The sequence below is a fragment of the Engystomops pustulosus genome, chromosome 4 (assembly GCF_040894005.1).
Source record: "Engystomops pustulosus chromosome 4, aEngPut4.maternal, whole genome shotgun sequence".
NCBI lineage: Eukaryota > Metazoa > Chordata > Amphibia > Anura > Leptodactylidae > Engystomops > Engystomops pustulosus.
The window spans coordinates 73,926,314-73,944,411 of NC_092414.1; the positions used below are offsets into that span (position 1 = coordinate 73,926,314).

Genomic DNA, 18,098 nt, shown 5'->3' on the forward strand with positions numbered 1-18,098 from the left:
GTGCCTATACAATTTAAACCTGTGACAGAGCAGGGAGTAATAAGTTACTGCTTAAATTGTGGCTTTGGCACTTTACGAAAAATATGTGGGTTTTGGTTGTAGTTTGGGCACTCGGTGTCTAAAAGGTTTGCCGTCACTGATGTCATGCAAAATGCCTGGCCTGATAAATGGGACCCCATGGGTCTTCACGTTTCATTCTCCTGGCGTGTTTCAGTTAATTTTTTGCAGAAGCATAATATTTATTGACAGGTTTGATTCTTTTTGTTGACATCTCTGAACTGTGAAAAACAATTTTTCATTCTGGTGTGCTTTGTGGGCAGGGTTTGTGTGGCAAGCTGCTTGGAATGAGAATTTGCAACATTTTAAAAAGTCACACAAAAAGTTGCCAAAGCAAGTCACAGAGAACCTGACTTTAAAAGACAAGACCCATTCAAAATGCATCCAAACCAAAGCCCAACCCCTGTGACTACACAGATGATTTTGTCAGAGCACAAGGTAAGCTGTAACACACAATTATATTGTAATGCAAAGGCTTTGAAAAGGCAGACGGACATATTTGCACTTCATGTGTGATGGGCTTCTGCAACCCTGAGTGAAAATGAGGTCCCTGGTGAAAGGTTCCCTGTATAATCAGGTATATGGTGGATACACTACACATGAAACTTTCATGAAAAGTACACAATTATCAAATAAATGTTAATTTTCACATTAAAGGATTCTCCAGGACTTCATTATCTCATTATAGGGAACCTGTCATGAGGATTCAGGCCTACAAACTGTCTCCAACGTGTTATCCACATTAGACAGTGGCAGGATCACAATGATGTTCTTTTATATTGTGGGTGATTTAGTATTACACAGAAAAATATTTCTTTAAATGTTATATGTTAATGACTTCTAAAAAGCCACAGAGGTGTTAAAGATTCATGCTGTGATGTCCCCTCCTGGCTTGCTTGATGTCCCACAGACAGCTGCTAAAAAGGCTTATGATGAAAAATAAGTGAGTTGTGCTGAATCCCACAGAATGTAGAGGGACTACATTGTGTTTCTGACACCATCTTGGATAACTGGCTGGTGGCATTTTGCCGGTGTACATCATCAGACCGAGTTCCCTTTAAATGTTACAAAATACAGTACTAAGCATAGCAGCTCGTACAAATAAGCTGCTGTCTTTTTAGACAATGATGGCAATAAAGAGCCCGCAGGATTTCTGTGTCCCCTTTATTTTGTCAAGGGACCAGTAGGCCGGACACCCATCTTGGCCATCAATGTTTTAGACGCAGGAGAATCTCTTAAATTATGTTGCAAATTTTTTTTTCTCACTATTTAAAAACAAAAAAAGATAAAATACTTTAAAAGTTGTAATTTACAGGACAGTTACCGTTGCATTTAAAATTAATTGGTAGAAGGTGCTTTTTCTGTTAAAGTCAAGGGTGCCATTCAGTCTAATATTTGCAGTTTTGGGAGCCTTGTCACTAAGGTCTTTGATGTAGAACAGGTCAGTGTCCGAACTTGGTATAACCTAGGAACAATTGTAAAATAAAGTTTACATTTTTAAAAAATCTCTAACTTTTATTAAATATATACCATAATATTTAGAATGAACATCCAGATTGTGAAATTCAGAATATTGTAGCAGAAGGAAAAAAACTATTAATGTTTAGTTATAACACAGGTGCCAACATCTGATCTTTTTTGGCGATAATTTTTTTTTTCGGCCAATTACATCATCTGTAAATTCTAGGGTAGAATGGGCGCCAAAACGATTTTAAAATAATATTAGATGTAAATCACCAGCTTTTACCCACATTCAACTACCAGCTCCCTCATAGAAGATATGAAATGCCCTTTCTAAAATTCCCTCCTGTATGTTAAATATCACCTGTTTTCCTATAACACAATCTCCACCAAAGTCATGTACAAATGAGCACAGAAGATTCAAATTTTGCCTATGATGAGTTACTTTTTGAGGTTGAAGGGGGAACGTCACTTTAGACATCTATCTTTGATTCTATAGTATCTTTTGGTGTCATATTAAAGTTAAGAATCTGATGTCAGATGAAATAATGCTTATAATTCTGTGAGCTGCAGAACCAGAACTGGAAGTTCAGGCAGCAGATTGCAGACCCTTTCTGGCGGCATTTTGCCACTGGTAGTACAGACTTGGCAATAGCTGGCAAGTCAGAGGCCACATACAGGGGGGCTGGAGGCTTTATATATACAAGGTGGCTGGAGGCTGCATATATACAGGGGGGCTGGAGGCTGCATATATACAGGGGGGCTGGAGGCTGCATATATACAGGGGGGCTGGAGGCTGTATATATACAGGGGGCTGCTGGAGGCTGTATACAAGGGGGGCTGTTGGAGGCTGTATACAGGGGGCTAGAGGCTGTGTATATAGGGAGGCTGCTGGAGGCTGTGTATGCGGGGAAGGATGCTGGACGCTGTATACAGGGGGACTGGAGGCTTTATACAGGAGGATTGGAGGCTGTATATAGGGGGTCCAGAACGACCCCTGAAGAAGCCGCAGAAGAACGGCAATACACGTGGGGACGGCTTTCTCCTCCAGTCACATGGACTTTGGTGATATAATTCATCATTTATTCTTTTTCCAATTCATGTAATTATGATGACTAGTTGGCATTTGGCCTTAGCCTATTTATCTGCACTTTGTCCATGTTTACATTGAGCCTTATTTACAGACAGGAGCGAAGAGTGTACACTGTTTGTTACAGTGATAAAGATAGGCACACCGTGCATTTTTAGGTTTTTTTAGTGTATACCAATACATTTTTGATATATCATGTGATGTATAACACTGATCTTGTTGCTTTTCTTGAATACTTGTATTCCAGTGTTTTTTCCCTTCATATATGGGATTGGTTGGTGTGCAACAAAGATTATTTAAATACCCCTTAACTTGTTCCCTATGAACTATTTGGAGGTAAATTAACAATGAATTTTTGATGGCATAAGGAAAATGAGAATAATTTTAAAGAAAATAATTAGTCACTTAATAGTTAACTGGTTCGCCAAATATCATAACTCTCTTTATTCTATTTCTCCTTTTTTTGTTGTTGAATTTGTTTTAGGGAAACCCAGAGTAAATTCACACCATCCAAGAAATGGATACTGATTTTTGCCACTTTTTACAGAAGAATTAAGCATTCTGTAAATGTGAACATGCATAGAAATCTTACAATAGTGGATGTAAGGAAATATTTCTGAAATAAGAACATAATACCTCTTCAATTGTGATTGTGACTGGGATAAGTTTTTCATTGTCATAGTCTTCTGCTGTGACATTGCAGATTACAGAATCAAGTGGCATGTTCTGCAATAAAAAGAATGTAAATTATCGTTGTAAGTACAGACGAATATGTAATATTTTTAATGTTAAAAGAGGACTATCACCCAAACCTATTTAATAATTGTATACATATATAATTTTACTTACCTCAGGGATCTCTACTGCATATGGCAGGCCATAAAATACTGGGGCATTATCATTGCAATCTGTTACTTGGACAATAAACACTCTCTGAACCTGTAGGAGAAAAATCATGAAATAAGTTCACATACTAAGGGATGCAGCCAAACTGTTTAAGGAAAATCCTAATAGTAGAACTGACACAATGGGGGTCATTTACTAAGGGCCCGATTCGCGTTTTCCCGATGTGTTACCCGAATATTTCCGATTTGCGCCGATTGTACCTGAATTGCCCCGGGATTTTGGCGCACGCGATCGGATTGTGGCGCATCGGTGCCGGCATGCGCGCGACGGAAATCGGGGGGCGTGGCCGAACGAAAACCCGACGTATTCGGAAAAACCGCCGCATTTAAGAACCGCAAATGTGTCGCTCGGGACCCGCTTACCTTCACTCAGACGGCCTCGGTGAATTCCGGCGCGTTAAAATGCTTTTCAGCGCAGCAGCGCCACCTGGTGGACGGCGGAGGAACTTCCTTATTAAATCCCGGCCGGACCCGAATCCAGTGCAGAGAACCCGCCGCTGGATCGCGACTGGACCGGGTAAGTAAATGTGCCCCAATATCTTTATGTGTTAATCATATAATAATGTAAGCTGGCAATATTCTATAGATGATTTACATGACCATTTTGGGAACAAATGGCAGAATATGGTGTATATTGGCCTTTTTAGCCAACTATAACATATCACCAATAACAAGTAAGTCTCTGGACCATACCTATTGGTATTATTCAAGTACCCTGGATCTAACCCTTAAAATTGCTGCCCCCACCTCCCTTCTAAGTTTTACTGCTGAAGACCTCCTAAATGCTTCTATTTCCTGTGTTAGGACAGCTGGCCCAAGGGAGCAAGGAGCAGAAGTTCATCGCATTGAGGGAGCAGACTCAGAAATGGGCAGATACTACACAGACAAAAAGGTACCTAAACTGATCAAAGGGATCTTGTAACAAAAAAAATATGTATGTAAGTACAGAACAAGTCAACAGCAAAGGGAGAGAAACAAGAGGAAGATACAATTACATAGGCAGGTAACAAAACAATAGAAAACACCATAACAGGACTGAGCAGGACATGGAATATGCTCAGCCAGCTTCCTGTGAGAGAAGCTGCTTTATGTATCTCTTTCAAATGGTCATACACTCTGAATACAAAGCCAGGACCCACAGACAGCAGAACAATGGATAAAATAGAAAGAGGACAGCGACTTCAGTAGGTATATATAAATATATCAATTATTCCTATGGTCCCCCGCGTCGTAAGTGTTTAGTGTGGTTCGAGTTGTTAATAATGTTTAGTAACATAGATTTTCTTTCCGGTTTCCTTGCTCATTGCACTAAAGGAGACAAGTATTATCTAGGTATAATTAGCGGCTTGAGAAGTGCGGAATTCATTTTGTACTGCGAATGTAATGCTAGACAAGCCAAAGTTATGTGTGTATATGCCTTGAAAGCTTATATTCTGAAATCTCACTGTGACTCAATGACAAGTCTATGTATGTTGACACTAATTACTTTTAATAAAAGTTTATTGAACAGAAATATATCAATTATTCTGCATGATGTCGGTTATCTACAATGGGCATACTCCTGGCATTACTAATAAAACTGTAATAGTATAAATCCATAATGGTGATCCTGTTAACCATCACTATAGTAATGATTCAGTACTATTCATTTTAACTAATGATTTGAATATTAGAGTTCTTGCACAACTCATATATGGCACCCCTCACTTTTAGACAGATGATTTTATTTTGTGATAACAGTCTCTTTGTGGTTGCTCATAATGCTGTACATTCTACAGTGCTCTTTTTGCCCCAGCCTGGACGAGCCAGTTGTTAAAATCATGGCCGGCTCGGTAAGCCGGTAAGAAGCAGTGCAGAGAGCTGGCTCCCACCCCTTACCTGTTGCAACCTGTGGTATGGTAGTTGCTGCGTAGGCAGCATGATTTTTTTTTAACTTGGGCTGGTGCTGTGACTTTTGGCTACTGATGCAGATACTGTGATTATTGGCTACTCGATGCAAGTGCATTTGGCTACTTTGTGTGGGGCACTGTGACAATATCGGATACTGTGTGGGGGCACCATGACTTTATTGACTACTGTTTGGGGGCACTGTGACTATTGGGTACTTTAGGCGACAACTTTTACAATATTGGCTACTGTGGGAACTGTTACAATATTGGTTACCGTGGGGACATAATAGTGAACAGTATTAAGTTTGTGACAAAAAGGTGGAGGGGATGATTTTGAAGTGAGGAACCTAAAATTTTTGTGTTGCTAAATCGAGACAAGTTATGGCTAGTAGAAACTGACATGGTGGCCAGGAAGAATAAGAAAATAAAAGATGGAGTAATTGTAAGTGCTATTACATATGAGCTCACAATTCTGCACTCAATACTTAATATTTATACATTGAGCTTGGCTCTGGTACTGTTAGCTGGGTTCTGGTAATGTTTTTATATACTAAGTTTGGCTCTGGTGCTATATTTGTATACTGAGCTCAGTTCTGGTGCTGTATTTATCTAGTGAGCTGGGCTCTGGTGCCATATTTTTCGTACTGATCTCAGTTCTGCTGCAGTTTTTATGTACTGAACTTTGTTCTGGTGCAGAAAATATGTACGGGGTGTATTTATGTACAGAATTTGCTTTTGGGGCTTTATTTAACTAAGTTCTGGTGTTGTAGGTGTTCCACCTTCTGCACCTATGGAGTTAACACAACATTTTTGTTTTTATGGGGTGTTAAAGAGGCTGTATTTGTCTATATATGAGTGCATATAGAGCTATAACTAAATAGTATGTGAAGGTAAATGTAGGTATGTAAACAATTGTATTCATAGTTAAATTCTGGGCTAGAGGGCTATAAAATTGAAAAGTAAATGACTTTTATATGCAAAAAATGGAATGGAAATATTCTATTAGTATAACGTGTATTTTTAATATTGTAATTGTTTATTAGAGTGGGTATCAATTTTTTATGCACCACGTTACACAATGGACTTCCTGCTCTCAAAGTAGCCTGTTAAAAATGGAATATTCTGTTCATATTATATTTTTTTTTTATATAAAGAATTTATATATAAAGGCTGGGGCGCAGCTGAAACGTTGCAAGAGGGAAAATAAACACCACATTTATTTTTACTAATTGGAGTGCTGCTGTATCTTTATTTTTTATATCTTTTGGACTCTGGCTGGTGAGAGTGCAGGATAGCACCCATAACTTTATCTCTGAAAGACTCTGCTGCTTTTTCTTATTTTATATATATAATTAGTTCTTACCAATTCTAATCCATCAAACACAGTTTGAATGATACTATGAGATTGTTTAACCTAAAAGAAAAAAAAACATTTTAAACTTCACATATATCAATCCAAAAAAATTATTCTAAAAAGCAAATAATGGTATTTCCGTGTGCATATTTATTAAGTTGTCCACCCTCTAAGGATGGCAATGACTTACATATTTCACTAGACTACATGGCAAACTTGACAAGTGAACTACGAAAAAAACAGCGGGGTCAACCTAAGTGTTCACTCTAGTAGTCAGTGTAAAAACTTGTATATTTCAATATTTATGCCAACATTTACATTGTGAGAAATGAATGGTAGAGGTGTGTATATATGCTTTTTAATCATTTGTGTTAATAAACAACTTACCTCAAAATCTAATTGCAGAACAAGTGTTGTCTCACCACTGCTTTGGTTACAAGAGAAATAAAAGGAATCTGCTCCAGTGATGCCATAGGTCAGAATATCATTCAGATCTTCATCTGTTGCATCAATTGTAAATACAATTGAGCCTGTTGGAGAGAAACTTTGTATAAAATCACTAATTTACAACTTCAAGGTTGTGTTCACAATATGCTTTTTGTTCTTTCACATTTTTTATTTTTTTAAATAAAACATAGCACCTTAGGGTGACAGCTCACATAGCAGCTGCAGAGACCCCCACTTGCCTGTGGTATCCTAACATAAGAAAGAATCACTAACAGTTAGGCTAATTTCACACTACCGTTCCTTATCTTTATTCAAAAAAGGAAAGAACAGATGTTTAACGGAGGTTAAGAATCCCATTGACATCAATGTAAATTTTAAGTCATTCGTTATGTTGCGTTTAGGCAGGGATCTGTTATCCATGCTTTTTATGGATGGAAAAATGTTGCATGCTGCAGTACTTTTCCTCCGTTTGATAAAAACTGACCAAACTGGTATCCAGTGGCGTTGCTGGGGTTGTAAAAGATTCGGGGCACGGGTCCCAATTAGAGATGAGCGAGCACTAAAATGCTCGAGTGCTTGTTACTCAAGTTGAACTTTCCAAGGGGACCAAGGCTCTGCAATAAAATGTGTCATTTTATTGAGAAATAAGGAAGTCGGTCCTGTTTCTTTGTTTTTTTTATTCGATGAAGTATTCGTGGAACTTCAAAAAAGAGAATGACCCGTGTTAAACATCTTCAATGTGTTCTTCACACATATTGTTCTTCACATACTATTGTGAAGAACACCTTTCTGTACTAATGTCTTCTGATAAGTTAGCAGATGTATGGAAACATCTGCAATGTGTTCTTCACTGAAGAACAGATTGCAGATGTTTCCGTACATCTGCTAACTTATCCGAAAACACGGGTGCAGAACGGTGTTCTTCACAATAGTATGTGAAGAACAATATATGTGAAGATTCCCTGTAATGTCCCCACACAGCCCCCTGTAAAGTTCCCCTGTAGTGTCCCCCCACACAGCCCCCTAGTAATGCCCCCACTATTTTCCCCACACACAGCACCCCTGTAATGTCCCCCAGTAATATCCCCCACACAGCTCCCCTGTAATGTCCCCACACACAGCCCCCTGTAAGGTCCCCCCACACACAGCACTCCTCTAATGACCCCCAGCAACGTCCCCAAAACACAGACCCCCCAGAAATGTCCCCCAGTAATGTCCTACACAGCCCCCTGTAATGTCCCCACACACAGCCCCCCTGTAATGTCCCCAGTAATGTCCAACACAGCCCCCTGTAATATCCCCAGTAGTGGCCCCACACACAGTCCCCCTGTAATGTTCCCAGTAATGTCCCCCACACACACAGCCTCCCCTGTAATGTCCCCCACACATACAGTCCCCCTGTAGTGTCCCTCAGTAATGTCCCCACACAGCCCCCCTGTAATGTCCCTCAGTAATGTCCCCACACAGCCCTTCTGTAAAGTCCCCAGTATGTTCTCCCTCTCACCTCACTTGCACTGTGCACTGCTTCCCCCTGCAGGTCATGTGACTGTGACATCATCACAGGTCCTGCAGGAGAAAGCAGTGTGCACTGTGCAGTATCTCATCACAATCTATGTCCTAAGGACACAGATAATGAGAGAGAGGCGGATGCCTGGGCAGCAGGACAAATGTCCTGCTCACACGGGGAGATCCCAGGGTCCAGCCAAAAGATCCAGGGCATGAGCCCGGGATCATTTGACCTAGCGACGCCCCTGCTATAATCCATGCGTTTTTATCAAACGGAGGAAAAGTGTCAGGATCAGTGGCAGTGGATCCTCTGTACCACCGCGGACGATGACATAAGCTGACACCTGGGACTGGAGTCTAAGTGGTACCCGGTTTTCACCAGAGCCCGCCACAAAGAAAGTTGGACTTGTTGCAGCATGGTACCACCAGGTCGTTCCACAGGCAAGACTGTGTCTGCGGTGGAGGCCAAGACGAAGTACAGAATCATAAGGCAGCAGGGAATCAGAGTCAGGGACGTAGCAGAAGGTCAGGAGGGCAGCACAGGAGAGCGGTCAGGCTGCCAAGACGATGTACAGAATCATAAGGTAGCACAAGATCAGAGTTGGGGATGTAGTGGAAGGCCAGGACGGGCAGCACAGGAGAGAGGTCAGGAACGGAATCGAGGTCAAAAGGGAAATCAGCATAACCGCACAGGGCATCAAACAAGCTTTCTCTAAAGCTATGAGGCACAAAGATCTGACAGGGGACACAGGAAGGGGCTGGGAATTTATCAGGGAAGGCGGCTGGCCAGTGGCAATTATCGGCGCACTGGGCCTTCAAACTTTACAGAGCCAGAGCATGCGCACCCTAGTATGCGGGGATGAGCATGCTTAGCTGCAGGAGACGCCGCTGGAACCTGGCCATGTGACTGAGTAAGTGGGCACAGCAGGGCACACGGAGGTACATGGGTGTGCTTGCGACCCGAGGCAATGGTCGCAGGAGCACCCGTGACAGTACCACCCCTTTGGCCTCCCGCTTTTCTTGGCCTGAAGGAACATTTGAAGAACACTACGATCCAGAATGTTGTCTTCGGGCTCCCAAGACCTCTCCTCTGGCCCGAACCCCTTCCAGTCAACATGAAAGAACCACTTTCCTCTGACTGACTTCATACCCAGGACCTCTTTTAGTTCATAGACATCGGTGGAGTCTGCCTCAGGAGCTGCCGGGAGAAGCAGTTCAGGATGGCAAGTTTCAGAAGGGAGACATGGAAGGAATTCGGGATGCGCATGGTGGGAGGAAGGCGAAGCTTATAGGCCACGGGATTCATGCGCTTCAGCACCTCAAATGGACCCAGATAGCAAGGACCAGATCTGGCCACCAGTAGTAACGAGATATGAGAGCGATAGATCTCTGCACCCCAGGGTGCTCAGTCACACAAGAGCAATGTCCCCAAGTTGGTATCCTCTTCTAAATTGCATCAGCTTTGACATTCTTTTCAGTTGGATGAAAGTGAATTAGGAAGTTAAATCGAGAAAAGAATACGCACCAGCGAGCCTATCCAGGATTGAGACACTGAGCAGACTGGAGATACAGGAAATTCTTGTGGTCAGTGTAGATATAGACCAGATGATGAGCTCCTTCCAGTAGCAAGCTAGCGCCATTCCTTCAAAGCTAGCTCTATTGCCAGAAGTTCCCGATCACCAATGGAATAATTCCTCTCTGCAGCTGAGAAGGTCTTAGAGAAGAAGCCACAGGTGAGGGTTCGACCTTTGGGCCCTTTCTGGGTGAGAACTGCGCGAGCACCAACGAATGAGGCGTCAACCTCCAGAGTCTAGGATTGGCATTCTTCTTGGCCAGCACCACAATAGGAGATACAAGAGAGGAGAAATGTGGAATAAACTGCCGGTAATAATTGGCAAAGCCGAGAAATCTCTGTATGGCACGTAGTCCCACTTGGCGAGGCCAATGAAGCACAGCAGACAACTTACCCCAGGTACGGAAGACTACTCTGGTGAAATTGGCATTTCTCGAGCTTGGCATATAAGTGATTGGCCCTTAGGTGCCTGAGAACCTGCCGGACGTGGATCTGATGAGACTGTAGGTCAGGAGAAAACACCAGAATATCGTCCAAGTAGACAATGACACAAGTGTAGAGCGAGTCTCTGAAGATATTGTTGACAAAATGCCGTCACGAGTATTGAAAACTGTCTTACATTCATCGCCTTCACAGATGCGGATGAGGTTATATGCCCCCTCAGATCTAGCTTGGTGAAAACCTTGGCAGCCCATAGGCGATCAAAAAGGTCAGATCATGTAGATCTGACCTTGAGGGGGAACACTTAAGAAAAAATTACTTCAAACCATATCGAAATGGATTTGGACACTCAGCACGGTTCATCCACTTGGGCTCAATGAAAACTTTGGTTTTGCTTCTTTCCTAAAATCCTCACCATTTGCCCTTGATAATACCTCTACTTCCATTTGCCAGCCTCGACTTTTACGTATTGACGTCTTCTATTGTTGTTTGTCATGTCTTATTTCTGTATGTTCTCTATTGGTTTTAATCTGTGTTTTAATTACAATCTGGTAAATCGGTTGGTCCTTTATTGGACTATATGGCCATTACACTAATCTTTATTTTTTATGTTTACCATTTCGAAGGTAGTTTGTGGGTTGTGTCATGTGCGTCTTATTTCACCATATCATTGCAGCATGTACTTTAGTATCTCATGTTTTTATTGCCTTTTATTTAGGTTCTTGTTATGAGCTCTTTATATTATGCTGTATGTATTTATTTATTTAATATAATGTGTGGCAACACTTTCTTAGGTATGCAGCTGTTGTATATGCAGTCTCTATATTGGGGCACATTTACTTACCTGGTCCCTGCACGATCCCCGATCCAGAATGTCCGAAGAGGATGAAGTCTGCCGGAATTCACTACCAGCGTGTGCCCGATATCCTGCATCTGTCGCTTCCCCGCTTTGGTCCGCCGGAGTTCACCTTCTTCTTCCCGGTGCATGTAAGCGCTTGGCTTGTGACACAATTTTAAATGTTAAATCCCGTGCGTTGCCCAAATCCATCGGATCGTCCGTTTGCCTGTCCCCTGATTTGTGTCGCGTGAAAGCCAGCGCGATTGCGACACAATCCAATCACCAAATAGCTTTGCTTCATGTATTTCATCATGAATGAAAATTTTTTTACATAGGTTCAGCCTTGCACTTTATATGCCTAATCTACCTCTCTTTCTATATATGTAATGTTATTGGTATTATTTACATTTTGACATATTAGGTTAAGCTCCACCCCCTTTTGACATCGCGGGCCTCCCTCTATCCATCTGTGGTTGAGCATATACACAGGTGGGCTTGCAGCTCATTAATATTATCCACCTGTGATTGGCTTTTATTCCTGATATATACCAGCTTGTTATTACCTGGTGTCATCCCTTGACAAAGACCTGCTGCGGTTGAAACGCGTGTCAGGGTTGCGCACCAGATAATAGTTTTTCCTTCTTTTTTGTCACTTCAGCGCTATTTTCGTCACCCTTTGGCGTTTATCTGTCTATCACTGTTTGTGTTTGCATTCCTGTGACTTCTGGCCTCTCCTTGTTGGCAGCCTTACACACTGCTTACACCATTGCTATTTTAGCATTTATATGTATATTGGTTTTTGCATTGTGCTACTTTTGGCAACATTACGCCTTTTCCTGTGATTTTGTACTATTTACGGTTTGTACTATTTTCTTTATAATTTGTCTATTCAGGACCTATTACCTCGCTTGCATTGTATGTGTCTTGTCCTGTGATGCACTTATTATATATATATATTGTGATACCTGTGCAGGACAGGTTGTGGAGGGGAGGTATATTTCTCCAAGGTTCCTCTCATATGTGAAGTAGCAGTCCAGAGACTCACCTGCTGCCTAATTAATGAGGTGTTCAGAAGGAAAGTATTTAGGGAAAGTCAGGTGGGCAATTCACTCTCTCTACCTGGAGACACAGGGTTGTCTGTGTGAGAGCCACATGCAAGTAAGGTACAATATTGCTGTGTTTGTTAGCTGGCAGGGAGAAGCCCTCCAGTTGTTAGTTAGGGCTGTACTGTGTATAGTCAGTGCCGGACAGGCAAGGAGTTTTGTTTGTAAATGTTTTTTGTTTCTTTTCTTGCAATCTTCTGCAATAAACCTGACCCAGAGTCAGCTTCTACCTACCTGCTGCTGTTTGCCTCGAATTGATGGAAAAAGAAGCGTGACCTTTGACTGCAGCAAAGGCGATCCCTAACCAATTTCTTACAATATATATTACAGTTTCTATTTGTAATAAAGATTACTATTTTTCACTAGATATTTGTAGCCTTGTTTTCTTTTTCCTCTTTTGTTGTTCTCCTTGGGTATTTTATGTTATATCTTAACCCCTTAAGGACGCAGCCTGTTTGCAGGTTAAGGCTCACAACTTTTTTTTGAAATTTGACCAGTGTCTCTTCCTGTGGTAATAACTTTTCAACGCTTTAAGATATCTCTGTGATTTTGAGATTGTTTTCTCGTGAGACATTGTAGTTTATGTTAGTAGTGTCATTTCGGTGATCCGTTCCTTTTTTGGGGGGTAAAAATTCAAAAATTTAGGAAAAATTTGAAAAAAATGACTATTTTCAAAGTTTCAAATGTTATACTTTTTAGACAAAAAGTGATACCACAAATTTTTTTTGATAGAAACCTTTTGCCATTGGTCTTCTTTTTATATCCATTATTTGTTTTAAGTTTCCATTTTTTTATGGATGTGAGAAGGTTTGAAGTTTTAGTAGCAACTTCTCAGATTTTCTTGAAATTTGAAAAATGCGAACTTTTTGGTGATCAATTCAGTTTGGAAGTGCTCTATAAAGGCTTAAGTACTATATACCCCCACAAGTAACACCATTTTATGAACCTAACATCTCAACCTATTCAAATCAGCATTTAAGAAGTCTGTTAACCCTTTAATTATTTTTCCGGAAGCATATGAAAATGGAGTGGAAATTTTGAAATTTCAATTTTCGATTTCAATCTTTCCAATTTAGCCCTAAAATGGATACATTCAGAAGGAATTTGAGGTAAATATATATTCCTAATTTCTTGCCCTGCTTCTTCCGAGTACGGCAATACCAGACATGTGGATGTCAGCTGCTGTTTCCCTGCACAGCGATGTCCAGAACAGAGTTAGCGATACTGGGAATTTGGAAAGCCAATTTGTCTGCAAATATTTTGTGGTGCCACAGTATAATTGAAGAGCCCCTGAAGTAAAAGTACAATAGAAAACCCCCCAAAATGTCACCATTTCGGAAACTAGACCCCTCAAAGAATTTATCGGTGGTTGTGGTGAGCATTTTAACCCCCGACAAAAAAGTCATTTTAGTGCCTCATATACTGTGCCCAACCCATGCCACTTTAGACAAACACCCCAAAAATCATTCTGGGGGTTGTCCTGAGTACGGCAATACCACACATGTGCCAATAATTTACAGGCTGGGCACACGGCAGGGGTCAGGAAGAAAGAAGCACAATTTAGGTTTTCAAGCTTCGTTTTCACTAGATTGGTAATGGGGGGTACCCCCGCGGTACCAGTACAATAGAAACCCCCAAGTAGTGAACCCATTTTGGAAAGGGCACCCCTCAAAGAATGTATGTAGGCTTGTATGAGCATTTTAACCCCCAACACGCTGGTCAAAATTGAATGCAAAGTAAATGGTGCAGAGTAAAAATTGCGTTTTTATCTCAAAAAAGTCATTTTAGTGCCTCATATACTGTGCCCAACCCATGCCACTTTAGACAAACACCCCAAAAATCATTCTGCGGGTTGTCCCGAGTACGGCAATACCACACATGTGCCAATAATTTACAGGCTGGGCACACGGCAGGGGTCAGGAAGAAAGAAGCACAATTTAGGTTTTCAAGCTTCGTTTTCACTAGATTGGTAATGGGGGGTACCCCCGCGGTACCAGTACAATAGAAACCCCCAAGTAGTGAACCCATTTTGGAAAGGGCATCCCTCAAAGAATGTATGTAGGCTTGTATGAGCATTTTAACCCCTAAGGTGCTGGCTCAAATGTAATACAAAGTGAGTAGTGCAGAGAAACAATTGTATTGCAATTTATCAAATATGCCATTGAAGTGACAAAAGTATTTTGCCCAACTCATGCCACTGGGGAAAAACGCATTAAAAATCATTCTGCGGGTTACCCCGGTTAGGGCAATACCCCATAGGAGGCAATAATCTGTAGGATGGTGACACGGCAGGGCTCAAAAGGGAATAACTTGTTGGAGCACAGACATTGTACTTTTTTTTTTTCTTTTTGGCATCATGAAAGATTTGTAGATGCCAATAGGGGCCAGTACAGTAGAAACCCCTAAGAACTGACCCTATTTTGGAAACTACACCCCTCCATGAATTAATCTAGGGGTATAGTTAGCATTTTAACCCCACAGGTGGACCCCTGAAAAAGTGCAAAATGGATAGTGCATAGTAAAAAATATCTATTATGTCATTTTGTGCCCAGCTGCTGCCATGAGAGACAAACACCCTAAAAATCATGATGCATGTTTTCCCGGGTAAAGCATACGGGACAGTAATCTACAGGCTGGGCACATGGCAGGGCTTAGAAGGGAAGGTGCGGCAGGATGTATAAGCTGTGCGTCAGGGTAACAACAGGGTACTCTAAAAATCCAGGGATGTATGATAAATTCGGAAGCAATCTTTCATACATAACCCTGGTTTTTCTGGGCATGTCTCACAGTGATGAATGGTGTCCTTCCGAATGCCATTTTTGGAGCACACCCTGCACCTCTTTTGTGACCTTCCCTTGCTGGCTGTTTGGGGAACTACTCCTGGAAAGTGCTGCCCTGGTACAATACGTGATGTGGCCTCACTTCCAGATGTGCTAGCACTCCCCCCTTCCTGGTCTCCAAAAAGAAAGTACTTTATTACCATCTCTTGAAATTCCAGGAAAGTTCCCCTCTGGCCGGCATATCGATGCAGCACAAAAGCATTATACAATGCCATCTGCATGATGTGCACGGCCAGCTTCTTGTACCACACCCTCGACTTCCGCATGGCATTGTACGGCTGAAGCACCTGGTCAGACAAGTCCACCCCTCCCATGTATTTGTTATAATCTAAAATACAGTCTGGCTTGGGGGTTTCTGTACTGGCACCTCGTACTGGGACAGGGGTGGTGGTGTGCTCATGTATTGTGGTTAATACAAGGACCTCTCTCTTGTCCTTGTACTTAACACACAATACAGAGTCGCTGCATAGTGCCCTGCTTTCGTGCCTTTTAAGTTTTTGCCCAAGCAGCGACTTAGGGAGACCTCTCTGATTTCTGCGTACAGTGCCGCATGCCGCAGTATTTCTGGAAGTGAGGCACTTGAACAGGGTGGTGCTGGTGTAGAAATTGTCCAGGTAGAGGTGGTAGCCCTGGTCCAGCAGTGGGTGCACTAAATCCCACACTATCTTCCCTGTAACACCCAGGAAGGGGGGGCATTCTGGGGGCACTATAGTGGAGTCCTTCCCTTCATATACCCTGAACTTGTATGTGTACCCTGATGAACTTTCGCACAGCTTATACATTTTCACACCATATCTTGCCCTCTTATTGGGCAGGTACTGGCGGAATTGAAGTCTCCCTTTGAATTGTACCAGGGACTCGTCTATGCTCACATGTTTGGCGGGAGTATATGCCTGGGCAAACTTGGCACTAAAATGATCTAATATGGGCCTGACCTTAAATAACCGATCATAACTGGGGTCACCTCTGGGTGGGCACTGTGTGTTGTCAGTGTAGTGCAAAAACTTATGGATGGCTTCAAAGCGCATCCTGCTCATTGCCATGCGGAACATGGGGGTGTGGTACAGTATGTCTGTGCTCCAGTAGTCCCTGATTGAAGGCTTCTTTACTATCCCCATAAGGAGTATTATGCCCCAATACTTGTGCATCTATGCTGCAGTGACAGGGGTCCACCTGTAGGGTTGTGCATAAAAGGACGTGGGGTTTTGGGCAATATGTTGTGCAGCGTAGAGATTTGTCTGAAATATAATAATATTCAGCAGCTCCTCATCAAAAAAAAACTTAAAAAAGTCTACAGCTCTGAGCCCTGTCGTGTCAAAGTTAATGCCAGGATGGCCCAAAAAGTCAGGGACCTGAGGGGTATAATTATCTGGGGCTACCCATGTGGGGTCAGTGGAAGCCCCAGACGCTTCTCCTGCAGAAGTCCCAAAAACTTCTCCTGCAGAAGTCCCAGGCACTTCAATTGCAGAAGTCCCTGGAACCCTACGGCGCCTTCTTGGGGGTCCTTCCAGGTCACTGGAAGATGAGCAGGAGGATGATGATAGGTAAAAGGGACCATCATCCCCACTAGCTGACTCGGTGTCAGAAGCAAGCATGTTATATGCCTCCAACACGGTGTACGTCTTCTGAGACATTGCACACACAAAAAATAGAGAACAAGAAAAATTAGATAATGTGCACCAAACTACACGGATAAACCGTCTAGCAGGCACACAAAAAAAAAAATATAATGCACACCAAACTACAAGCCGCACAGATGGCACACACAAAAAATAATGTGCACTAAACTACACGGACAAGCCGAACAGATAGCACACAAAAAAAAAAGGTAATGCACACCAAACTATACGGACAAGCCGCACAGATGGCACACACAAAAAATAATGCGCACTAAACTACACGGACAAGCCGCACAGATAGCACACAAAAAAAATAATGCGCACTAAACTACACGGACAAGCCGCACAGATAGCACACAAAAAAAAGATAATGCACACCAAACCACACGGACCAGCCGCACAGATGGCACACACAAAAAATAGCTAAGTACGGGTACACCTACGGCGTTCTGGAAAAAAATATTACCAGGCACCGAAAAAAAACCTATGTGCACCGCGCAAAAAGGCGCTACAAATGCACCTAGCTTGCCCTAAGACAAACTAACTACCGCTAAGACTGCTAAAGATTCTGTGCAGTGCTATTCACACGGCGCACTGAAAAGTGCGTCCAGTGCAGAACAACGCTAACACAGCGCACTAAAAAGTGAGTTTGGGTTCAGAAGGGACAGACAGGGAAAAACGGAAGACACGTGGGATCACACAAGGCGATCACACAGGGAACACACAGGACACAGGAAAAAACAGATAGGGATGGGAATTTGTAGGGAACAATAGGGATCAGATAAGGATCAGAACACTATTTATAGTGTAAAAGTGTATTTTGGTGCACACAGTAACGCTCATTCCTCTCTCCAGCGATACCAAACCAAAATGGTGCCGCTGGAGGAAGAGGAAAGTGCTAAAAGCACGTTTTTTAGCCTAAAATCGCTGTAATTGGCCAGTCAGGTTTGACTGGCCAATCACGGTGATCGGCGG

The 18,098-nt window shown here is 42.3% G+C and overlaps 1 protein-coding gene across 4 annotated transcripts in view; it reads right to left on the reverse strand.

Moving 5' to 3' along the window:
• Window positions 1–18,098, reverse strand: part of CDHR2 (cadherin related family member 2) — a 104,533-nt gene that overhangs the window by 60,869 nt on the left and 25,566 nt on the right. For all 4 annotated transcript variants that reach the window (XM_072146252.1, XM_072146251.1, XM_072146253.1 and 1 more), the window contains 5 exons: window positions 7,144–7,286; window positions 6,766–6,816; window positions 3,458–3,547; window positions 3,245–3,334; window positions 1,382–1,522 (listed from right to left, as the gene is read on the reverse strand). In XM_072146252.1, the coding sequence (XP_072002353.1) occupies window positions 1,382–1,522; window positions 3,245–3,334; window positions 3,458–3,547; window positions 6,766–6,816; window positions 7,144–7,286 (515 nt within the window). The remainder of the gene's footprint in view (window positions 1–1,381; window positions 1,523–3,244; window positions 3,335–3,457; window positions 3,548–6,765; window positions 6,817–7,143; window positions 7,287–18,098) is intronic.